The sequence below is a fragment of the Hydra vulgaris genome, chromosome 04 (assembly GCF_038396675.1).
Source record: "Hydra vulgaris chromosome 04, alternate assembly HydraT2T_AEP".
Lineage (NCBI taxonomy): Eukaryota > Metazoa > Cnidaria > Hydrozoa > Anthoathecata > Hydridae > Hydra > Hydra vulgaris.
The window spans coordinates 24,922,852-24,949,818 of NC_088923.1; the positions used below are offsets into that span (position 1 = coordinate 24,922,852).

A 26,967-nucleotide genomic window follows, 5' to 3' on the forward strand; every position below is an offset into this window, starting at 1 on the left:
TACTTTACTCTAATTAGAGCACGATTTCTTCAGCCACTTGTTGCTCAGCCAAAAAGTCTAAAAGCAGTAGATGTCTCAGAAGGAGTTTCCATCATCCCTGTTTGTGCTTATCTCTTCAAACATAGAAAGTATTCTTCCTCGAACTGCCAAAGGATTTCCAATTTTTCCGTATAATGAGTTTTGTCCATCAATTCAGTCTAGCCTAGCTGATAGAGTCTGTAAATAGGGAAATATCTACTTTGCCTTTCAAGCTATACTGAAAAAGCACGTTTCTATTTATTCCTCTGCTTTAACACTCCTTCCTATAAACAGGCTCCGACCAGTTCGCGTCGCTGCCAAGCGTTAGAAGAATTTGGAAACTGCTGAATGCTTAGATGAAAATGAAGTTGACTCAATGGATCTGATTATACCTCAAGTGGACGATAACCTTTTAGTTTGCGGAGAGCATTCACTACCTATTGTTTTAATCAAAGATCATTTCAACCCATGGGAAGATAATGAGTGAGTGAATTTATAATATAGATATAGAATAAGACATCATTTTAATTGACATCATTTTGTTAACATTTAGTTTGCGGCGCACATCAAATGTCGCCGCAAACTAAATGTTAATTACTTAAAGTTTTACATTTTTTGCATTACTGTGGTACATAATCCTCTCAAAGTTATTGTAAAATATAAGTAAGTTTACTTACTTATTTTATATCGGTTACTTTTAATTTACTTTACAAATTATATATAATGTAAGCTTCTGTAATTTAAATTTTATTTTGTATAATTTATTTTTAATAAAAATCTTTTATTATTTTTAAAATAAAAAATGCCTACTTGAAAAAAATTTAATTTATCATGAGAAAAATGATATTGAAACAGACAATTCGGTTGCGTCGAGTGTAAGGCCTAATTTCTAAATAAATTTAGAGCGTTTATTTTTTTAATTGTTATACATTTATTTAATTTATTTTTTAATTTTTTTATTTCATTAAACGTTAATTTTATTGATCTTAGAAAAAGCAATTGAAAATAAATATTACTTTAAGCTTTTGGTTGTATTATTACCTTATAATGCTAAACAAACTGGGAGAACTTTAAGTTTGCTTAAGTGTCTTTTCATTTATTTAATTTTTTTATCTGCAAAAGTATATGAAATAAAAACTTTCAATCTGTAAAACTAAATCAAACAAAATTTTCAAGAACGTTTTGCAATAGCAAACAAATATGTTATTGTAACAATAAGACACGTTGAAACATTGAATTTAGTTTCAGTATAATTTATTTTTGAATAGTGTAAGTAAAGGATATAGCCCTGGGTACGAGAATTAAAACTAAATAAATAAACAATTATTCGATTTTTTTTACTTGCTCTTGATTTTGGACGACAACGACTGCAACGGTAAAAAATTAGAACAAAATTTTAGTTTTATTCCTTTATCAAAATTTAGTTGATCTTTACTTTGTTTTTGATGGTGATTTACGGTAACTAAAGTTGGAAGTTTATAAAACTTTATAAATTAATTTACTGTAATTTTTTTAACTTATAAAAAACTAATAGTAACTTATGCAAAATAGGATTTTTTAGAGTATAGTCTTGTCTGTTAAGATTCTTTGTTTAAAAGTGTTGTAAAAAAAGCAATACTAATCATTATACTAATCATGTGTTCTTCACCTTCAAACAACTTAATTTTCCGGATCGAGAAAAATAACTTACTATTTATGAATATTAAGAAAAAACCATAATAACTAGAAATATTTGCTTTTGCGTAGCAGACCACAATAACAAACTAACTTTAAAATGATTAAAAACTGTGCTCTCCAACGTAAAAAAGTTATTAGTAAACTTTAGGGTTTAGATTGGTAAAAGTTCGAATCAACATTATCAAACAAAAGTGTAAATGTTGTATATATATGTATATATATATATATATATATATATATATATATATATATACATATATATATATATATATATATATATATATATATATATATATATATATATATATATATATATACAACATTTACACTTTTGTTTATTATAAAACATTTTTGTTTATTTATATCAATAAAGTCCATAAAAGATCCACCAATATAGGTTTTACAATTATCTGCCGATCATCAAAAAAATTTATAATGTACATTTTTTTATTACGTTTTTTATTAGGAAATATGATTATAAAATTTATTAATGATTTATTACCTTTAAAATATTTTGAAATCTACGCTTTATTTGTATTTATAATTTATATATGTATATCTGAGTAAATTTAATGTGAGCATATGTTTATATATGAACCGCTATCTTTTACTTCACCATGGTTGTGTATGATAATGTCCTTTGGTAATTTGCAACCAATGAAATGCTTAATTTAAATGGTAATTTGTTCATATCATAATTTGTTAAAATAAAAAGAAAAATAATAAGTCAAGAATCTCTTAAATTGAAGGGTGAGACTATTGTGTACTAGCATATAAAAAAAAATAATAAACTTTATAAAATAAATTTATAAAGTTTAATTTTTTTAATAGTAAAAATTAACAAAAATTAATAATTTATAATTTATAACTTAAAACTGTAATATATATATATATATATATATATATATATATATATATATATATATATATATATATATATATATATATATATATATATATATATATAGATAATAAAAATAAAAAACATTTTAATTCCAAAATTTTATAAAGTATTTTGTTATGTGAACAAAATTAAAAAAAATTCAAACCATCAGTTCTTTTTCATAAAAGAACTTTTAGTTTAACAAAGATGTTGTTATATATTAGTTGGTTTAACATATTCACAAATATGATATTGAAAAAAAAAATTATGATTTGAAAAATTGTTTGAATTTTCTTTTTAAACATTTAGATTTACAATGGAAATCTTTTTTGAAAGATTTGAGCAAGTTTTTGTGTCATGTTTATTAATTGCTTTGATGTTAATCTACGGTTCTCTTTGGTACATTTTATTTGGAATAACTATATACTTATTTGAAAGCTTATATTCAAAGGAAAGCATATCCCAAGAGGTTTTAAAAAAACGAAACAACACATTTGTTGTCATTATTGGAGCAGGATTTTCTGGCATTTGTGCTGCAATTAAACTTAAAAAAGAAAACATAAAATTCATTATTTTTGAAGCTGCTCCTGACCTTGGAGGTACATGGTTGCACAATGTGTACCCTGGATGTGCATGCGATGTTGTAGCGCATTTGTATTCTTTTTCCTTCTATCCTAACCAAAATTGGAAAACTCAATTTGCCAGTCAGTCTGAGATTTTACAATATTTGAAAAGCGTATGCGACTTTTATGATATTCGCCAATACATGAGATTTAATACAGCAGTACAAAATTGTTACTTTGATAGTAAAACGCAGCAGTGGAAAGTAACTACTTCTGAAAATGAAGAGTTTATGTGCAACTTTGTTATATCTGGCGCAGGGGTACTACATGTGCCAAAAATACCTGTGTTAAAAGGTTTTGATTTGTTCAAAGGAGAAAGCTTTCATTCAGCGAAATGGAATAAAGAATGCAGCTTAGAAGGAAAGTTAGTTGCTGTTATAGGTACTGGAGCTTCTGCAGTTCAAATTGTTCCAAGCATTGCCGATAGGGTAAAAAACTTATATGTATTTCAAAGAACACCAGCATGGAGTAGTTTGCCCTCATTTCTTAAGCAATCTCCGTTATACCCGAGAGGGGCGCAAACAGTTTTCAAAATATTTCCAACAATTTTTAAACTTTATAGATGGTTAACTTTCTTCAGGTATGAATTAAACTTTTATTTAATATTTCGAAATAAATCATTTTTAACAAAGCTAATTCAAAAGTCAATGACCAAAGCCATCCAAGATCAGCTACAAAATGAATCTTTAAAAAAGAAAATGGTGCCATCTTATGATATAGGATGTAAACGAATCACACCATCAAATAATTTCCTTCAAACTTTTAACAAAAAAAATGTACATTTAGTTACTGAACCAATAATAAGTTTAACAGAGGACGGTATTAAGACGGATGAAAACGAATACAAAATTGATATTCTAATTTATGCTACCGGATTCGATGTTGCAGCTTCGATTACAAGTTTGAATATAATAGGACCGGATGGAGTTACACTCAATGAAAAATGGGGCAATAAACCAAACGCATACTTGGGAATAATGTGTCCAGGTTTTCCAAATCTTTTTTATCTTCTCGGACCAAACACAGCATTAGGTATTGTAATATATTTTGCAGCGGCTAAACACATATTTTATAAATTCAGTTTTCAAATAACTTATTGTTTGTTAGTTGTTTTTGTGTTTATTTTATTTTTAGGGTGGAGGGTGAGATGTAATTTTTGAAGAATTTTTTAGTTATTTTATTTAAAAATATTGGTATTTTTTAAAGAAAGTCTTCTTCAAAAAAAATGCCAACGGATTTATTTATTTTCAATGCTTTTAGGGCACAACAGTGTTGTTTGGATGATTGAATGCCAGATGAATTTTGTTATGGATGCAATTCTTAAATGCACAGATAATGGGCTTAAGTCTCTTGAGGTAAAAATTCTTATCATGTAGTCAACTACTATTGTTTATACTATTACTAATATTAATAAAAAACAAATAAAATTAGAAATACGATAATGAGTATTTACGTTATTGGGACTTGACATTAGTAAAAACCATTCATTTATTCATTCATTTATCTAAAATTTATTGTAAATCTGTTGTAGCCATGGCTCAGAATTTAGAGTTTAAAGTTTTAATTATGGGTTGCTATGATGTCGAATAAAAAACTTCCACAAATTAATCCCAGTAGGTAGAGCTTGGGAACAAAACTTATCAAATGTTTTTCCTTAAACCACCCATTGCCCATATCGTGTGAGAGGAATAATATTTTAAAAAGCTTTTAGCGAGAATCAGAACCAAAACTCTAAAGCGTGTGTTTATCTTTTTGTGGTCATTTTATCCGAACCGCTATGGTACGATAACGGTTTATATTAAAATGAAATAATGTGTGGGCTGTAAATTGCGTCTTTCAAGTCATCAACTCTTCTATTGAAATAAACCTTAGAAGAGGTTACGAATATAAGATAAATAAATATGCACGCAACGTATACAAAAGTTGATATTTGTAAATAGTTTTACTCCCAGTTTTAAGGAAGTACTACAATATTACTAAGCAAAATTAGTGACTATTGCAAACCATTGGTCTCTCAGGAAAACCTATTATAATTTCCCGCAATCTGAAAGCTAAAACAAAATTTTGATCGAGAAAACTTTTTTTAAAAATTTATATGTAGTTATTACCTTATTTTCAAAGACAGTTAATTTTATTGCATATATAACCATTTTAAAACACACTTGGTAGACTCTACAATACATACATTGACTGAGTGTTTGAGTTTGAGAAGGCTGTCTAGCAAATAAAGGATAATTTTATTTAAAGCCGTGGCTAGACTTGCCTACACATACCAATTTAAGAAGGTAGGGGGGGGGGGATTTAGCGGTTTAAAGGGCCTATTTTGAAATTTAGGGGCCTTTTTGCAAATTTAAGGAATCTTTTTATTTTTGGTAATACCTAATGGAAAATATTTTTAAATTTTGGGGCACTAATGGCTGGTTTTTAGGAGGTTCTCCAACCCACTAGCCACAACACTGATTTTAATTTACCAGAAGGACTGCATAAGGTCAGGAGTTTGACTAGAAAGTCTACCAAAATAAACAGAGTTAAAAAGGTTCTTAGAAGTAGAAAAAGTACAAGTACAAGTTACTTAGTGTTAAGCTTATAAAATTATCTTAAAAAGCAAAATTTGATGCAGGTTTTAATCTTACGCTCAATGAGATGTTTTCATTGCCAACAATTCATCAGATTACGACATTATTGTAGAAGTTTCTACACATGATGCTACTAAATCTAAAGAAGAATCTAGTGAATAGCGCGTTGATGTTTTTGATGATGCCACAAAACCAAGTTTGAACAAAACAATGTGTGCCATCTCTGGACTCAAGCATTAGTCTTTATACTTAATTTGGAGATTATTCAAAGGCTCTTAATGGCATAAATTGTGTCAAGCAATTAAAAGACGATCGAATATTACTGATTTTTTTTTGAAAAATGTAAAGTTTAAAACAAATTATACAGTGAGTTGCATAAATATATCAGTTGATTTTTAATATGATTTTTCTTATGACTTTTTAAAATTTAAAGCAAACAAAAAAGTTAATAATTTAAATTGTTTTAAATTTTGTTAACAGTGGTTTTACAAACACAATAAGAAAAAATTTTTCCAAAAAAAAAATTAAAATACTTTTTTATGAGAAATATATGCAACTTTTAAAAAAAACAGAGCAAAAATATAGAGTCAGGGTGCATTTTACTACTTTTTATGCGCACCACGAACTTTCACACATGCACGAACCCATTTAGGCATAGATTTAACTAGTCGGATGCATAATTCTTTAAAAAATTCTTTCCTAAGCTTTTCTAACGCCTGCTGTAATTCAAGCAACTTTGACTATGCTCTCTTTGACCAAGCTTTTGTCTATCCAAGCCCAAAATATTCTCGATGAGATTGAGATCTGGAGAACGAGCTGGCCAAGGTATGACTGTAATGTTTTTTCGATAAAGTCACTCTTTAACCAAGATTGCAGTGTGAGCCGTAGCGCCATCGTGCAGAAAAATCCAGTGTATCCAACCTACAATTTGCTATCATACTTTGTCTGAAATAGCTTTTCTGCCCATTTTTATCTTTTTATTTTACCAAATAATTACCAATGCGAATAACTCAAGATATAAAAATGATAATTTAATTTTATTTTCGCAAGAACGTTTATATAGTTCAAAAGAAATCAACCACCTAATTTTAGATCGCTCGGATAGCATTTTATTGAGATATTTTAACTTAATTCGTTAAATTTTAGTTGACTCAATATTTTTGCTACTTTAGAAATACAGGTATGTTTTAATTAAATTAATAATTACTCAAGGCTGCTTAACTTAAGAAGTTCCAGTTATATACCATTCGATAGAGAATTAATTAATTAAGACATTTAATATGCTTTTAATCGTATTGTTTACTTGGTTTCAAAGATAATTGTGAAAAACACAAAAATTTCACACAAAAAAAGTAGTAAATGTATATGTATGCAACCCACTGTACATATTGCATTTAGGCCTAATAATAACTACTTATTTGTTTTATTTCTATTAGCTAACTTGACCAGAAAAAAAGTATTCTATATCTCTCTTTTATTTGAACATTTATTTTTCACCATCAAATCCGAATTAGAAAGATTGTTCAGTAATAGTTTTTATATTTGCAACCAAAATAAGATTTCTTTTTTAAAAACAAATTCTTATCTCATTTATATGCCTTGAATAAACATTTAACTTTTTTTATCAAAATTTTTATTAAAAGTATTATACTAAATATATTTTTCAAAATATAACTTTATTCTATTAAAAAATATTTTCACAGTGAGGATTTCCGAAAAAATATTTCCTAAAAGTCGTCCCAGCAGGCACGCGACATTGGAATAACGTTAAAATAATGTTGATTGAAGTTGATCGACGTTGATCAACGTTATTTCAACGTTATTCCAACGACATGTGCCTGCTGGGGTACCTTAGACTAAATCTACATAATAAGAAACATAAAAAAGTTGTTATTAGGTATTCAGAAAGATAAAGTTAATCAAGATTGTCTATTGAGTTCGGATTCCGTCATCTCTATTGAGTTATGGTGTAAAAGTTCGGGAAAGTTTTCTTTATATCACCTATCAATATTATTTTACGTTTAGATATTAAGTATAAATATTACGTGTTATTTATTACTTTGTTATTACTTTTGATTATTACTTTTAATTATTACCATTACGTTTAGGTATTAAGTGAAGTTAATGACAAGTTCCAATGTTACGTGATGTCTGAGAGTAAAAAACGTCCGTTTTCTAGGTCTTGTGGATCCTGGTATCTCAATAAAGATGGAGAAAATTTTACTCTTTGGCCAAGTCATTTATTAAACTATTGGTGGAGAACACTGAGTGTAGATTTAAAAGAATTTAAAGTTCAATGACTTTTGTTTATTCAAAACATACAACAAAAGTAGAGGAAATAAATAAAAATATACACTTTTGAAAATTTTATAAATTAAAAAGTTTATAATTAGACAAATTTAAGAAGGAAAAAAAAACACTGCCAAGCCATTCAATTTTATTCTTAAATATCACGCAATACTTTTCATTTACTATTCTAATTACCATTTCATAAGGAAGATTCTCTTTAAGAATTAACAAATAGTCATAAGTCGATGTTTCAATTTTTGAGACTAAAGGTTACACACATAGCTTTCAATATTGTCATACAACCCTCTAAATCATTATAGTCTTTAATCTTTGATATTTTTGATTAGAAACTCACAAATATAGAAATTGAAAGTCGTGGATTTCCATATCTATTTGCCTAAATATCAATAGCCTCTTTATAATTTAGAAATATTAACTGAAAGACCTGAAATAATTGCTAATGCTTAGCCAGACAAATATTTTTTTAATTAATTAAATCAATTTATATCACACAAAGCTTCATTTTTGTGGATTGAGACATTAAGATGATCCCAGAACCCATGTCACTCTAATGGGTCCCCATTATAAACTGGTAACTTTTAATTTAGGCAAGACACAATTGTGTGGGCTTTACTTTTTCATTGACTCCTTATCATAATCTCTGATTGACTAGCTTTAGTGTCACTCTAGCCACTAACTCATGATAAAACTTTTTCACTCTCTATAACGTCATTTTCAATTTTATCTTAATCTAACATGTTCAAGATTTTTTTATTAATGTTATTTAATCATAACTCTCATAACTCTCAAATAAACAATTTTTTAATGCAGAAGTTTAGTTGCAACTAAATGCAACTAGTTTAGCCTTGTTTAATTCATTTTTCTATAATTCCTATTTAATGTCTCTTGTTAATTTTCCAAAACTCACTCTTAAAGCTCTTCGCCTCATAATTTTCCGACCTAGAGCAGGTGGCATTTTATTGATCACAACTTACAAATACATAATTTGTTAAAACTGACATCATACACAATTTGATTGATAAAAATGACAACATACACAATATGATAAAAAAAAATCTTACACTGTTAAATCAACTCAAAGCTTATCAAAATCCTTAAAAACTCAAAACTAACTTCTACAAAATAATTTTCTCATCATCTTAGTAATTCAATGTTTAAAATCAGTCTTTGATTAATATTCTTGTTCGCAATACTTTAAATCTTCACTTCCTAAAGGTAAACTTTTCCTCTGACCCCATGTAAAATCTTAAGATAAGATTTTACTGTATTTTAATAAATGAAAAAAGTTCAATTTTATAATAATATAATGTAATTCAATTAGAAATATGTAAGTTCTTCCAACATAATTGAACACGTTGTTGCACCACAATAAAGCTTCTAAACTGTAACTTACAAGACGCAGTTCTTCACTCAATTTAAAAAAGGCATAAGAAGAACCAATAAAAATTATCAAAAATTTAATTATACAAAATTAACTTGATTATTTAGAATCTCCATTTTCTACATCTTTAAAAGTTTTTCTGCATTCCGCAGCTTTGTAACTAATTTTTTAGATAATCATATCTTTACAGCAACTTTAATTTTAGTTAATGAAAGTTTAGTACCTCAACTTATGACCTAATATACTGATTTCAAAGAGCACTTTAAAGTCACATGGCCATAATACCTATTTTACTAGTGCATCAATATAAGTATCTTGTAACATACGCTTATTACTATCAGTAACATTTTATTCTTTTTTGATATTTAATAATTGTTTATCAATGTGAGCTTTAGCAACTTCTTAACGATAAAGAGGCATATATATAACTTTCATGATAAAGAAGCATATATGTATATATATATATATATATATATATATATATATATATATATATATATATATATATATATATATATATATATATATATATGGTAGAGCGCTCGCTTCATAAGCGAGAGGTTCTGAGTTCGATCCCCACCACGTCCTTGGTAGTATCGCGCTAAAACTGCTTTTCCGCGCAGCGGCCTTATTCGTCAAGGTTCGTGTTTCGGAGATATAGAGTTGAGAGAGGGTTATAACCACGACTAAGCAGCCTCCTCCTCTGTAATGGCCTTCGTGGCCTTTAGGAGGTAAATATATATATATATATATATATATATATATATATATATATATATATATATATATATATATATATATATATATATATATATATATATATATATATATATACATGCCTTTTTATGATTCTGCTTTAGAGGAAACTGACAGTAGAAGCTCAAGTTAGATAAATGTATTTTTACTAATTTATAACTGCTCTGTTCTTTAAAAATAAATTTTTTGTAAAATACACTAACATATTTGACATAAGGAAAGAAACACATACGGGGATATATTACATATATGTTGCTACATATATGTAATATATCCCGGTATACACCGTCTCTACTCTTTATGCATGAAGAACAGAGACAGTGTATACCGTGACTTGAAATACTAGTGAGATAAAATAGATTTATCTCTTATATTTTGCAAGAGTTTCGGACTTGTCTTAAATTTTGGAATTGAACTCAAAGAGCCCTCAGAAAAATGACCTGACAAAAAAAAAAAAACTTGATTTCATCAAAATGATGAAAATCAGATTAAATCTGAGGCTTGAATGAAAAACTTAAAGGAGTTTATAATAGCAACTTTTCTATATAGCCTGTTACATACAATTTACATATAACAGATATTTGTTTAATACAAACACATATTGAATCAAATTTTTTACTTAAAAACGCATGATGTGACACCTAGTTAACATTGTGATGGTAATTTGAAAACAGAAATGAAGTGTAAATAAAAGAAAGTTTTAGACAATAAAGTTGGTTAAGAACATTAATTGTTTCGAATAGTGATGTGTTTTTCATACAATCATGTATCATCATTAATCATTTTGTAAAATCATGGTATAAAATAGGTTAAGGATTTTAATCGTTTTGTATAATCATGGGCAAACAATAATCCAGATGTCACAACTAAAAATGTAAAGAATTATCTGGGAATCGCTGCAAAGTTTGTAAAAGTAAATTTTTTAGCTGAGTAACTAAAAAGACTAACTACCTGTATCAGGGTATAAAACATGGAAGCAGCAGTTTGTGCTTGTCATACAAAAGACCACGTCTTTTCTTGAATAATCAAAAAATGTTTCATTAGAACCAAAAATCATAACCTCTTGCTGTGGTTGCCTGCATATGCCATGTAATCTACAACTGTTAAAAGAACGTTTAGCATGATCAAGGCATATGTCTTGATCCACCTCATCACCTGCGCCCATACGTGACCTTAGCCATATGGCCAAAATTACGTTTGCGCGCAGGTATACTAACAAACTGAATATTTGCTATTATCAACAAACAGAGAGTGGCTGATGGAGACAAAAGAGGCAAAAAAAAGTTTGTTTCAAAGTTCAAGCAAAGAAAGACTTGTTTTAGAAACATTTAATTTTGTTTCATTTTTCAAAGTTGTGTATTTTTAGAAAAACTAAAACTTAAAAATAAACATTAATAAATATAGTATATTTAAACTCCATTTAAATATATATATATATATATATATATATATATATATATATATATATATATATATATATATATATATATATATATATATATATATATATATATATATATATTTGCTATATTTCTGCCAATTATACATATTTTGGGGCATGTTTTTAGATTATAATCTACATTTTTTTAATTTTTTATTTATTTACATTTTCACAACTACATATTAGTTATAAGTTTTTCACATTGTGATATAAGCAAAATATACTTCCGTTACAAAAGATTATATTTAACTAAATACTGCTAAAATACATTCAACAGAAAAAATAACACTCAGTTAAAAAAGAAGAAACGATTGAAAAAAATTAATTTAGGAAGCATTAGTTGAATATATTATAAAGGACTTGTTAAGATTATATTGTTATTGGGAACTCGTAGAAGACTGAATAAGTCTTATCATTGAGAACCTAAGGGTATTACGCAAGATACACATAAACATTGTGATTCTTATGCACAAGTGTTTTAAATATTATAGCGATAAAGTTTGTTTTGATTTTTCTAGTTGTGTTATGATTTGTGTGTGTATTTTTTTTTAATTTTTTTATTAATGATTTTTAGATATATATATATAAATCCGACTTTTCTCACGTTGTAGATTGTTTTAGTTAGAATTTTGATTTATCATGTGAACTAGAACAATTCTATGTAACTATCTATTATTAAGAACAAGATTTTTAAGTTTTGACTTTAAAGAAAATATATTGTCAGGAAGAGTAATTAAGGTGTATTTTGGAACTAATTTGTAATATAAATAGAGGCCGCGATAAGAGATAGATAAGAGATAAGAGATACGAGATAAGAGATAGAGAATTGAGAGTTTTTTGTATTTTTTTCGGGATACGATAAAGCTACTAGTTGCTATAGTGTAAAACTTAAAGGTAATCGAATGAAAGAAGTTTTCTCTGAATCGTGAAGGTACTAATCCCATTTTATATTTAGAATATAAAATGGGATTAGTACCTTCATAGATATTGATTTGATAAATGTTTAGCGCTTTCATTTCTTTTAATAGAGGTTTAGCATGTGTATGTTTGTTTTTATGATATATAATTCTAGAAGCCTGTTTCTGCCGTCGATTAAGAGACATTAATTTTGCCTTGTGTGTGCTTCCCCAAGTAATGAAATATTTATCCAATTAATATCTTTATTGCATGCAAATGCTAGACTGAATTAAAAATGCTGCAGGTTAATGTGCGAAAGTATTGCATGATATTTAAGAATAGAATTGAATGGCTTGCCAGTGTTCTTTTTTTTTAAATTTGTCTAGTTATAAACTTTTTAGTTTATAAAATTTTCAAAAGTGTATATTTTTATTAATTTCCTCTACTTTAGTTGTATGTTTTGAATAAACAAAATTCATTGAACTTTAAATTCTTTTAAATCTACACTCAGTGTTCTCCACCAATAGTTTAATAAATGACTTGGCCAAAGAGTAAAATTTTCTCCATCTTTATTGAGATACCAGGATCCACAAGACCTAGAAAACGGACGTTTTTTACTCTCAGACATCACGTAACATTGGAACTTGTCATTAACTTCACTTAATACCTAAACGTAATGGTAATAATTAAAAGTAATAGTCAAAAGTAATAACAAAGTAATAAATAACACGTAATATTTATACTTAATATCTAAACGTAAAATAATATTGATAGGTGATATAAAGAAAACTTTCCCGAACTTTTACACCATAACTCAATAGAGATGACGGAATCCGAACTCAAAAGACAATCTTGATTAACTTTATCTTTCTGAATACCTAATACCAACTTTTTTATGTTTCTTATTATGTAGATATAATGTATGGTACGACTTTTAGGAAATATTTTTAATGGAAATCCTCACTGTGAAAATATTTTTTAATAGAATAAAATTATATTTTGAAAAATATATTTAGTATAACAACTTTTAATAAAAATTTTGATAAAAAAAAGTTAAATGTTTATTCAAGGTTTTCAAATAATAAAAACACACAACTAAGCATATAAACGAGATAAAAATTTGTTTTTAAAAAAGAAATCTTATTTTTGGTTGCAAATATAAATACTATTACTGAACAATCTTTCTAATTCGGATTTGATGGTGAAAAATAAATGTTCAAATAAAAGTCAAAAAAGTATATCACCCCTTAAATAATTATTTTGCTAATATAAAGTAAATAGTCTATTTGTGCAACTTTTGCCTTGATGACTGCAAGAAATAATTTTGGCATTGAATTTACTAAGTTTTCAAGCCATTGTGATCATTTAGATCTGGTGACTGAGGAATCCAATCTAACATCTTAATACTGTTTTTCTTTAACCACTCAATAGCTAACTTTGATGTGTGTTTAGGATCTACATCCTATTGAAAGATAAAATTACGACATAAGCTCGCATTTCTGGCGCTTGATCTCAGTTTTCGCTTAAGAATATCAGTATAAACCTCTTTTGTCATTATTCCATCAATGAATTTGAGTTTGTCAACACCACTCCAAGCAAAAGAACCATCATTCAACCTATTATAAGAGGAAAAAATAAATTAGAAGTATATATCTTTTCGAATAATTTCTCTATCAATGCGTTAGGTAGTCTTTTTAAGCTGGGCGTCCTTTTCTTGGCTAATTTTTTACAGTACCCATTTTTTTATATTTTTTAATGATACCTCCTACACTATTAGGCTTGACATTTACTATTTTAGAAATAGTTTTATATCCTTTTCCACTTTTTTAGTGTTCCAGAATCAGCTTTTTTACTGATTCATAAATTTCATATCTTTTCGACATGATTTTTTTTGCTAAAAAATTAGTTAGAATAACTTCTATCAATCAAATTTGTTTGTTTTTGGCAAAATATATATATATATATATATATATATATATATATATATATATATATATATATATATATATATATATATATATATATATATATATATATATATATATATATATATTTATATAAAGTTTTTAAAAAACTAGCTTCCTGCCCTTTTCCCCATTTGTTTATGCATACAAATGAAATAGGTAAATTTTTGGTTGAGCTTAAACTCTGTAAGCCTTACCAACAGCATGTTTAAATATGATAATATACGTTTAACACTCAACAACGGTAATATTAGAAAAGTTTCATGCGCTACGGTAATTACATGTAACAAGTGGCTGACTTCCTTTTCGCGTTTATCCGATTGAATATGTTATAAATTAAAATTCTTTAGATAGTACTGTGTATTTGATTGCTAATTAGTTAATAAAAGATATAGATTAGAGTGCCAACTATGCCATCACTCTGAGGACGATGATATCTGGCGGATAGGAAAGCCTTCATTGGAATTGCCAGTTTGTATAATTCTCACAAAAGGAGATATTATTCGCTTGTTCTTTTATTTGAAAGATAAACTAACGAAGCACGAGAAGCAGTTCTGACAGTGCTGCGGCAGACAAATTTGTTACTGATGTTCAGCAGCGATGGGATATAACTGGAATTGTAATACAATCTAAGTGCATTTTAAGCACAAAAAAAGGTTCTCGGTGCAGAAGGCAAGATCAAGAAGACAAGAAAAGCAGCGCTTAAAATGAAGAAAACTAAGGTCTTATTGAGGTAGAAAATGGATCAAAAGAAAAGCAAGCACAATCTATTTTCAATGATTGGTGAATCTTCAGGTCAACAATCAAGAAATGAATGAATGGTAGCAAGAAATGATATCAGTTTTGTTGATTTACCAGAAGACAAGAACTTTGAATTTCATGTATAAGAGAAGAGTTTGAAAATTGTGGCAAAGAAAAAAGACATGGTAACACTTCGGCTTCCAAAAAACTTGTTGAAGAGTGCAAAAATATCAACAATAGCCGATTGGTTGAATTATCCGGGCGGTCAGAGAACAGCCATTGTATTAGAGGGTGGCGCTGATTTGAAAAGTGTTAAAATATCAAAGTCAAGTGCTAGAAAAGCTGAAAAAGAAATTTGAACAGAAACAACTCTTCATACCGAAGTACGCCACACTTCACGGGTTTAAAACTGTACTTGGAGACAATGAGAGACTTGCCGTTCTCATAGCAGGACTGTCAGCTCACAGAGAAGAAAAACTGATTGGTGTTCCTATCATAGTTGATGGCACTAAGATGACACAGGAAACTGTTAGCCATGCTGTGATACAGGAGAGGAGTGTTGAAAACGCCAATGTAAGTTTAGTTTTTAACAGAACAGAACATATTTCCTGTTGGAAAAATGGGGTCTGTGTTTAGTTGGAGAAATTAGGCAAAAATGGGAGACACTCGGCAAAAAGATATTCTACTAGTAAAAGATGTTGACACCAAGTCTTGAAAAGAATTTTGTGTGCAGTTTGGCAGAAATAATTTTGTGCAACATTCAGCCCAAATACACCAGAATTTAAAGATTTTCAGCAGCTTTGGGACTCACTTGCTTAGCGATTGACATACAAAAGGCTTGACATTTGCAACCATAGACTGAAAGATGTAATGCCACGTAACAAATATTGGGAAAGTGCCGAGTTAGAACTGATACTTCTGGGAGAAAAACCACCTCATGGTGTGCACTGGTTACAGCCTGGAACATTTAATCACGCCTAATGGATAGAAACTATTTTATACAGTGCAAGTTGTATGCATTCGATGAGCAGCTAAATTATAACAATTGTAAAATAGCCAAGTTGCGTTGTATTTGCTTGTTCAATGCCATTTTCTTTAAAAAACATAAAAAATAATAGAAAAAAAGACAAAAAATTAAATTCTTAAATATTTACCAACTAAAGGTTTATAACATTTTATGCCTTATGTTAAAATGTAAAAAAATTATATCGTTGTGCATCGCAAAATCTTTGTGTATTTAAAACCCAAAAATAAATATGATTTATGTACTGATAATTATCTCAATTCTACTTTATTTGTTAAATAAGTAGAATCAATTTTGTATTTTTTTTCGTGGTCCATATTTATGGAATAAAATAATTATACCTAATACTGACTTTTCTATTAATTTGACTTATAAGTATTTCAAATAAAAGTTAGAAGAAACTGTTTTTTCAATAGAAAATATCTTTATCTTCTCATCTTTATTTATTTCTAAAGATTAAATATTATTAGTTTTTATTTTAAATTTGTAAATGTATTTAACTGTAATGTATATCTTCGAAAAATTGTAAAACTATGCTATTTAAATATCGTTGAAACTATAAATTGTACGTGACTTTGTGATAAGATCTATATGATCTTCTTGAAGTCCTTCCAATAATCTTTTATTGCATGTATTGTAAAAAAATGTTATCGTAATATTTATAAATATATATATATATATATATATATATATATATATATATATATATATATATATATATATATATATATATATATATATATATATATATATATATATAATATATATCGTTTTGGTTTTTGTAATAGTAGGACAATTTTGATAAAAATTCCCAATATTTTGTAGAAAAATAACAATTAATATTCCAACTATCGCAAAAACGTGGTATAAAAAATGTTACTTGCTAACACCCTGATGTTATATATATATATATATATATATATATATATATATATATATATATATATATATATATATATATATATATATATACATATATATATATATATATATATATATATATATATATATATATATATATATATATATATATATATATATATATATATATTAAGTTCATTTTATCAATTAGGCTTGTATCGCGATGATGGTTTAATAATAATGCAAAAAAAAATCAGGGCCTTAACTTCACAAAATCAGAAAAAATGTTATAAAAATTTTCAAAAACATTGGCTTACAATTTGAAATTAATATTAATTTAAAAATTCTGAATTTTCTTGATGCCACATTTAACCTCTCTGAAAATTCTTATAGGCCTTATAAAAAACCCAACGATGAATTATCGTATATTAATATAAATTCAAATCATCCCCTCAAATCTTAAAACAAATTCCTATTTCAATTAGCAATAGACTAAATCAAAACTCTTCTAATGAAAATATTTTTAACTCTTCCAAACGCGTGAATGAAGATGCTCTTAAAAAAAGCGGATTTAAAAAGTTCGAGCTATATTTTGAAACAAAAGTTACCAAAAAGCAAAATAGAAATAGAAATATAATTTGGTTCAATCCTCCCGTACAGCAAAAATGTTTCAATAAATATTGGAAAAGCGTTTTTAAAATTAGTTGACAAACATAAAATTGCAATACATGTTTCTATTTTGACATATTCGTATTTTTCAATGGCTTGGTGGCAAGGCTAAACTAAAGTATAAAAATTAAAAAAAGTTGTTTTCTTGTTTGATAATCATAAAAATAATGACAAAAGAGGCAGGGAGCACAGCTATTGAAAATTTAAGTTTTTGGAGCACCCTAACATATATACATGGAACATAACACCCTAACATATATACATGGAACATAACACCTTAACATATATACATGGAACATAACACCCTAACATATATACATACACTTTTTTTTTAACAAATAAAATTGCAATACATGTTTCTATTTTAAAGTCATCTTCAGTTGGGTTAAAAAAACTTATTTTTATATAATAATTTTTTATACAAATATTTTAAGGCAATAAAATATAAATTACTATTTTTTTTTTTAATAATTGCGACAAAATTGGCAATAGCAAAAAAACATACAATAAAAAAGTTATTAAGTTGTTTAACAAAAGGTTAATGACTAATAAAACGGTAACTTTTATGTGAAAAGTTTTAACTTTTTTGCTATTGCCAATATGTCGCAATTATTAAAAAAATAAATTTTAATTTATATTTTATTGCTTACTATTTACTTAAAATATTTGTATAAGAAATTATTATATAAAAATAAGTTTTTTTAACCCAACTGAAGATGACTTTAAAATAGAAACATGTATTGCAATTTTATTTGTTAAAAAAAAAGTGTAGGGGAACATGGGGCAAGATGACGAACGTTTCGAAAAACGCCTGTATCTTAGTCAATATCTGTCCCAAAAATTAAAACTTGATTTAAAAGTGATAAAAAATCATTCCGCGTCACTGATGTATCAAAAAACCACTCTAAAAGTAGAAAATAGCTGAGGAAAAACTCCTTAAACAATGTTAACTCAAATCGTCATCTTGCACCGCATACGGGGCAAGATGACGATTTGAGTTAACAAAGTTTAAAACTTTAAGACAAGAAAACTCTATGAAGCTATAAACGCCTCAAAAACCATCATCACAAATTCTTTTTTATTAAAAAAGTAATACAAATAAAGGTGTAACTTTTAAAACTAATAAATTATACATTTATATCGGTCAATGCAAAAAATAACAGTAACAACCTAGTAATCAGTTTGTAGCAAACTCCAACGCAACAAAATAAAACTATTGTCAAACAAATATTGTATTTCGTAATAAAATAATTACTGAACAATACAAGAATAGCAAACAGTATAAGTAAACTTCCGTTTAATTTAGATTACGGACAAGCCATCTTGCCCCGGTCATCTTGCCCCAGGCTAATACGATCTTTAAAATGAATCAGAATCAGTACATAATCAAATTATCATAGCCTAATACTTCTTGTATGGCTTTCAGTTTCATCAAATTAAATAAAAATTTCTCGCTTACCTTTAGCTGGTGATGTAGCGATGTAATAAATCAAGTAAAACGAGTATAAAAAGTTTTTTTCCCAATGTCGGAAAAACTTTTTAATACTTAACTTTCGTCACAAAAATAATATTTAAAAAGAAACCATTGATAAATCTAGTAAAACTAATCTACTTCCCTTTCAGCTAAAGTCAACTGTTATATTTAGTTTTGCTTAAGAGACAACTGTAGGTTGTTATCTTGCCCCATTCGTCATCTTACCCCATGTTCCCCTATGTATATATGTTAGGGTGTTATGTTCCATGTATATATGTTAAGGTGTTATGTTCCATGTATATATGTTAGGGTGTTATGTTCCATGTATATATGTTAGGGTGCTCCAAAAAATTAAATTTTCAATAGCTGTGCTCCCTGCCTCTTTTGTCATTATTTTTATGATTATCAAACAAGAAAACAACTTTTTTTAATTTTTATACTTTAGTTTAGCCTTGCCACCAAGCCATTGAAAAATACGAATATGTCAAAAATTTTACTGTTTTCTAAACTATTAAGTAATTAATTGCAAATATTACATAACAGTCGCAGGGTAAAGCATAAGTGACGATGACGTTTGTCTGACGGGATAAACTAGTTATTAGTGCTGATCCTTCTCGAAACGCCAGTAATAATAAACGCGACTCTGAGGAGATGTTTATTACTTAATCACTACATAAGCTGTTTACACATTAGCATTAATGTTTATTTTTCCATTCTGAGGCCTTATATTGTTGTAACCATTTATTTATTTTTAAATATTCCTCTATAAATTTTTATTTTTGTCTTGACAGCGCACAGTGAAGTATTTCAAAGTAATAGTCGATCAAAAGTCGATTACAAAAATTTTGTAAAAGTGTACTATTATCTATATATCATGAAAGATTTATAAAGGCTACATCACTAAACAATAATTTTAGTGTTGCCCACTCCCCCTTCCAGGTATAAAAAAAGTTTAAACTCGGACTTCGCGTGAGCTCATTATATTTGTTTTTTACGCTTCCTATCAAACACAACTTTTAAAAGTATTATTTAAGCTTGTATGCTGTAAAACCTTTAATAAATCACGATGAACGTTGAAGAAGAAGGTATGTACATACAAAATAAATGTATAGTTTCTTCATTTTACTTAACAAAGTGAGATTTTTTAAAATATATATTCGAGACTAAAATTGTTAGATTTTTTTTGTAAATACTATATTCAAAATTGTTTTCGTATATGAATTAAGCCAAATTTAGCAAAGATTTTTTATGTAACTTAAACATTAGTTATTCTAGTTAGCATTTTTGAAAAAAAATGTTCCACATAAATTTTCCATTTTTTAAAATTTAATTTTGATTAAATAATACGACAAAAACGTTGTCTTTTGAATAAAAACTTGTTTCATTTTTTTTTCAGAATCCCAACCAATGGTGAAAGAGATGACTAGAAAAGAACTCTACGATGTTATGAAACAATGCCCAAAGAAAAAAATTGATGACAAATTTGTGTTTTCACAAGATCATCTCAAAATTATTACAAAATGTACTGAAAATGAACAAAGTTCACTAATAAACGCCTTAAATACTTTCAAGTTTCATTTTAAACAAAAATGGATAGCTGCTAACTACATAGAAGAACGTTTTTTAAAGCACAATGAACTATAGCTCAATGCTATCATAAGTTTACCCACCTGTATAATAAAAAGGCCTGGTCGACCATCAAAAGATTTCAAGTTGTTGAGTTCGCCAAGCAAGAGACGTAGAACAAAAGCTTTGAGAGACCAAATATCTTATGCACAACTAACCTATGCTGCCCAAATGAGTCAGCGTGATGCAGGACATTGTGATGCGTCTAGAATAATGAAAGATATTAGCTGCTCACCGGAAAAGGCAAACAAATATAGAGAAAACTTCAATTCAATTCAGACGAATGTTGTAAAAAAACACACACCATCGGAAGCATTATCGATTTTTGTGGATGCCAATATGACAAGGAGACAATATGAAATAATTCATGCAGCTAATAAAAATATTTATCCATGTTATTCGCTTTTGAAAGAATCAAAAAAACAATGTTATCCTCCACAAGAGTCAATGACAGTTTCAGAAACATGTTGTGAAATTAAACTACAAGATATTCTAGACCACACAACTAGACGCTTGTGTGAATATTTAGATGAAGTTTTGGAAACCTTAAACGAAGAAGAAAGAAGCAATTTAGAAATGTTATCAAAATGGGGTTGTGATGACTCACATCAGCAAACATTTAAACAAAAATTCCAAAATAATACAGATAGTGACTCTAACATTTTTCAAAGTTCATTTGTGCCTGTACTTCTTATATGTCATATTGGTAGCCAGAAGATTATTTGGCAAAACCCTGTGCCCTCTTCTACAAGATATTGTCGCCCAATTTGAATTCGTTTTATCCATGAAACTAAAGACATAACAAATGAAGAAATCTGCTATGTAGAAGATCAAATAAAAAACTTAAAAAAAAAATAAAATATCGAAGTTTTTAGGTGGTATTATACATATAAAGCATACCTTTGCATTTACAATGGTTGATGAAAAAGTATGCAATGCTGCAACCAACACGACATCTACTATGAGGTTCTATATATGTACTAACATCAAAAGACTTTAATAATTTAAGGATAAAAAAAATAGATAAACTGGTGGATATTCCAACTGTAGGTTTTGGGAATACTAATGATGGCAATACATCAAGAAGATTTTTCTCAGATCCTCAAACCTCATCCTGCATTACAGGAGTTAACATTGGACTTATTAAAAATTGTAGAATCATTTTGGAAACCTTGTTAAGTGGATATAAAATAGATATCAAAAATTTGAAAAGTTTGCAGAAATGACAGCAGAACTTTATGTTGAAATTTATGGATGGTATCCAATGACTCCTACAATGCATAAGATATTAAGACATGGTGCCACAATAATTGATCAAGCTGTATTGCCTATTGGTCAATTATCGGAAGAGGCGGCTGAGGCTCGAAACAAGCACTTCCGTGATTATAGACAGAATTTCTCGAGGAAATTTTTAAAAGAAATTTGTAATAGGGATATCATAAACAGACTTCTTTTAAGTTCTGATCCTTTGTTGAGCAGTGTCAGAAAGAGGATCAAGAATAAAAGAAATGCTATTTCCAGTGAGGCATTAGAGTTCTTGCAACCAGAAATATTGAACGAACTACAACTATATGAAGAGGAGGCATCTAGCGAAAATGAATCAGACTAATGTTAATTTTTTATCGTTTTTTAAGTATATTTTTTTATATTATGTTGTTTTTACCTTTATAGTAGGGTTTATTTCACCTTTATAGATTGTGTATTTGTATATTTTCTTTTGTTTAAATTGTTTGTATTTGCATCACTTTTTTTAAACATTTTTATTCTTAAGGCATTTAATGTTTTAATTGAAGTTTAACAGTTTGTATTGTTGTTTATTTTTTTTTTTAATTATTTTTTTTAAACTTATTTTTGTATGGTTTATATGCAAAAGTGTGTTTTGAGTAAAAAAAAACCTGCACAATTATTTTAAATATTATATTATGATTTCAAACTGCTTTTAATTGTTTATCTAATTGTTAAAAGCCATAAAATAAATTTGATCAACTTTTTACCATAAATACTCCATTGTGCAGCGGTCAAAATATACTTTGTTCAAAAAAGTATTCTTAACCTGGATTTGTTTCTTGAGGGCTTACAGTTCATAAAATTAATTTTTTTAAATGACCAAAACTTAAGTTAATAGTTAACTCATACTACAAACAATAAGATTATGTGCAGTGCACCAATAAGCTAAAATTAGTGAACCACGCTAAGTTGTCTTCTTGAAATTTGATATATACTTGTCAGTACTTTTCCAATGTTTGCAATCGGTATTGTCTCTGTATTTTGTCCTTTTCAATTGTAACAGCAAAGCCTGTAATGAGCTTAATACTCTCAGCCATTTCATTAACGACTCTGCAATTGTTGCCTCTGCAAAAAACGATTTTCTTGCAATATCCCTTTACAATTAAAACCAAAATACTTTATAAACATTCTTGTATCTTGCATCGCTTTACAACATTGTCTTTTTACAAAATGATTTTTGGGTATACAATGAAATATAAAATCATAATCAGGAAAATGTTTTCGAAGCATCGACGAAACGTTTTGCAGGAGAAGCAAAATGAAATCAAAAAATGACTCTTTTATAAATATTTAACTTATCAATGAGTGAAAACATAAATAATCAAAAAGTATCAAGAAATATCTGGTACTTCTGCAACTTCTCAAGTTTTCTAATAATTCCAGAAGATCTTAATACAAATATCAACTTCAAGGACTCATTTGGTTATTTGGCATATAATTTGGTGATTAAATAAAATGCTATATGCAAAGAGCAAGAAAGAAAGCTAAGTTAGTTTTGTATCAATAGTTGTATTCTAAAAATGTACTTACGGAATAACTTTTATTTTTTCGGAAAATTTAATAACCAATCTAAGATTATCTCATAAAGTTCTAAAATAAAATTAAATTAAATTGAGACAATATTTGCAGAATGTTATCTCATGGATTATTAGTATTAGAGTTTGATTAGACTATTTACGCCAAGTAACCAAATGGTATAAAAGTCAGCTCAAGTTGAGGGTCAGTGTTTTGCAAAGCATCCTCATTTGACATAATTAGAAACATATAAATGTTTGGAATTTGTTCAGTGTCTGGAGGTTAGCTATCTCAAAGATCAAAATATGCTGGATCCACCCCAGATCTAAACAGATTTTGATCCTATCGTTCTAATGCTGACTTGTTAACCGTAATAACAAAAAAGTTCTGTTGTACTCGTGTTAAACATTTTTTTACTACTAAATTTGTTCTCTATATCTAAACATATTATATTTTTCGTGGTATTAAAAACTATTCTCATAACTTTTTTATGATTATTTTGCTAACTTTCTGCGTAAATAAATAAATAAAATAAATAAGTAAATAGTGTTTGCTTACTTGTTGCAGTTAATTTTTTAGTTTTTAATAAAAAATTCAACAAGAAAAATGAATTATAAAATCTATGTGTTCAACATATATGCTTTGCTAATAACCGCATAGCATATATGCCATTTGAATGTTAAGCAGCTATTTATACGTTGTAGTTAGAGCCTTGAAATAAATAGAAGGGAACACAAGCAAGCTCAATTAAACGTAGTGTTTTTTATTAAATTACCAATTAATAAAAATAAAATGCATAAAAATAAAAAGTAAAAGCAGTTTTTTTTAATACACTTTTTAATACGTTTTTGGAAGTTATTATTTCAAAGCATAAGACTCAGATATATTATTTAAAAATATATATTCAATTTGCTATATTTAATAGGTTTTCCCTTCACAAATACTCTGCCACAATTTGTTGCAAAGTTTTTTTTTTCCGATTCCGCCCTGAAATTAACGCTCTTTAAGTTTTTTCAAAGTTTGACTTTCTCAAGCACAATCTTGAAATTTTTAAGTTTCGTCTAGGCATTTGCATAAGCTTTTAAAGTCTTTTTAAAGTCTAATTTAGCAAAACCAAACTTCAAAGTTCAAGTCGAACTTCAGTCAAGTTCGCTTCTTGCATTTCACCCTTTATCAGTGTTTTTATAATAAGGTCTATAATTATATGTTACAAAAGAAAAAACCTTTTTTCTCACATAAAATTTGACTAGATTCAAACAAAATACAATGAAAAAGCTTTTTAAAAATTTCCCATTGCACAGTGACATTTTATAGACATTTATAATACTTAACATTTATCATTAATTACAGGTGATTGCATCCCAAAAACCAAGGCACCCCTTAAACAGCGTGGTCAGCTACATGGCTACAAAAAATTAAATCTGTATTTCAAAACCATATAAGAAACGTTTTTTGATACATAAATGTTTCAGCAACAATTAAAGTAAAAGAAAAAAAGATAGTAATAAAGGACAATTTTTTACAACAGTTTTAAATTGAAAAAGAATAAAAATTCTTTTAGACTAAGTTTGCAATCTAGTTTACTTATCTTTTATATACTCTATACATTTGCATTTTAAAGAGAAGGAAAATTTGTAAAGAAAACTTTAAAATGTACAATTCACAATGTCACATAAAGACATGAAATGTGTCATTCAAAATAGAAAATGACACGTGTCATTTCTTTTGATTTAGGCTTGACCTTTTTGGTTGTCATAAAACCTGAAATTTCCTCCAATCGCATACTATTTTCATAAAGCTCATCTATCAGTTCCAAATATTGTTCAAACTTTGATTTCCAAAAACTTGCTGAACCACGTCTTTTATCAGGCGTAAAAAATAAGGAGATGAATGTTTCAGTTATATTTATATATAGTATTATATATAATATATGTTCAGGGTTGTTATCTGTCAAATACGTCTGAGACATATTTTCTGCCGACATAAAACATGTCCCACATATTTTCTATCGACATATTTTGACATAATTTTATGTCTGAAATATTTTCTGCTGACATAAAATATGTCAGACATATTTTCTATCGACATATTTTGACATAATTTTATATATGAATTATTTGCTGTTTGATATTCTTGAAGAAAAAATCAATCTAACAAATTTATTGCGCATTTCAACTTAATTTACAGAGTTAAGTGAAAATAGTTTAACAAATTTGTTGCTTTTTTGCAATCAATTATGCTTGATAAAACTTTTACTTTAAACCCTATAGGCGAACATCAGTTGTTTCATAAAGGTTTTTATTTCTGCCCTTTTTAGCGATGTATCATTTGATAGTATTGACTAATATTGGCATTTATTGACTTATTTATTGATTATGACATATTTATTGATTATGACTTATTTATTGATTATGACTTATTTATTGATTATGACTAATATTGACATTGATAGTATTGACTAATATTGACATTTGATAGTATTGACTAATATTGACTAGTATTGAGGCATCATTTGATAGTATTGATTAGTATTAATTAGTATTGGCGCTTTCCCTTATTAGAATGTAAAAGCCATCTCAAGCTGAGTTTTTATTACTGAAAGTGGTTTTTATCAGTATTTATTAGTATGACTAAACTTAAAATTATTTCTTTGATTAAAATAATAATTAAAAAAAAAAACTTTTTCAGTTATGTTTAATTATTATATTATAGAATAATTTATTGAATGAATCAACTATTAGTTAAAAATAACTAAAAATGTTTTTTTTTTAATATTATTTTAATCAAGAGAATAATTTTAAGTTTAGTCATATTAATAAAAACAATTTTCAGTAATAAAAACTCAGCTTGAGATGGTTTTTACATTCTAATAAGGGAAATCGCCAATACTAATCCATACTAATCAATACTATCAAATACTATCAAATGATGCATCAATACTAGTCGATACTCTCAAATGATACATCGCTAAAAATACTTTGTCAATACTATCAAATGATACATCGCTAAAAAGGGCAAAAAAAGACCTTTATGAAACAAAAGATATTTGCTTATAGGATTTAAAATAAAAGTTTTATGAAGCATAACACAGGTCAACAAAAACAAAATTTTTTTCTGGTGCCAAGAAAACAATTTGTTTTTTATGTAGGATTTCTTATTTTGATTTCAAATATGCAACTCATTTTTTACCACCACGTCAAGTTGTAAAGATATTTGGGTTCAAATCTTTAGAATTTGGGGTAAA

General features: G+C 27.5%; 1 protein-coding gene across 3 annotated transcripts; it reads left to right on the top strand.

Moving 5' to 3' along the window:
- The first annotated feature begins 1,290 nt into the window (after nt 1–1,290).
- Nucleotides 1,291–8,207, top strand: LOC100197792 (baeyer-Villiger monooxygenase). Of its 3 annotated transcripts, none has more exons than XM_065795872.1 (4): nt 1,291–1,393; nt 2,888–4,233; nt 4,462–4,556; nt 7,886–8,207. In XM_065795872.1, the coding sequence occupies exons 2-4, from the start codon at nt 2,895–2,897 to the stop codon at nt 8,075–8,077; spliced, it is 1,626 nt and encodes a 541-aa protein (XP_065651944.1). In that variant the 5' UTR covers nt 1,291–1,393; nt 2,888–2,894; the 3' UTR covers nt 8,078–8,207. The 3 variants fall into 3 exon arrangements, with proteins under 3 accessions (XP_065651944.1, XP_065651946.1, XP_065651945.1); XM_065795874.1 differs by having other exon boundaries at nt 1,358–1,476; XM_065795873.1 differs by lacking the exon at nt 1,291–1,393 and adding an exon at nt 2,250–2,373.
- The last annotated feature ends 18,760 nt before the right edge of the window (nt 8,208–26,967 follow it).

Excerpts from the sequence above, each read along its gene's own strand:
- LOC100197792 (XM_065795872.1), top strand. The coding sequence starts at position 2,895 with ATGGAAATCTTTTTTGAAAGATTTGAGCAAGTTTTTGTGTCATGTTTA. Across the intron at positions 4,234-4,461 it reads CGGACCAAACACAGCATTAG|GGCACAACAGTGTTGTTTGG; the intron begins GTATTGTAATAT and ends CAATGCTTTTAG. Across the intron at positions 4,557-7,885 it reads ATGGGCTTAAGTCTCTTGAG|GTATTAAGTGAAGTTAATGA; the intron begins GTAAAAATTCTT and ends CATTACGTTTAG.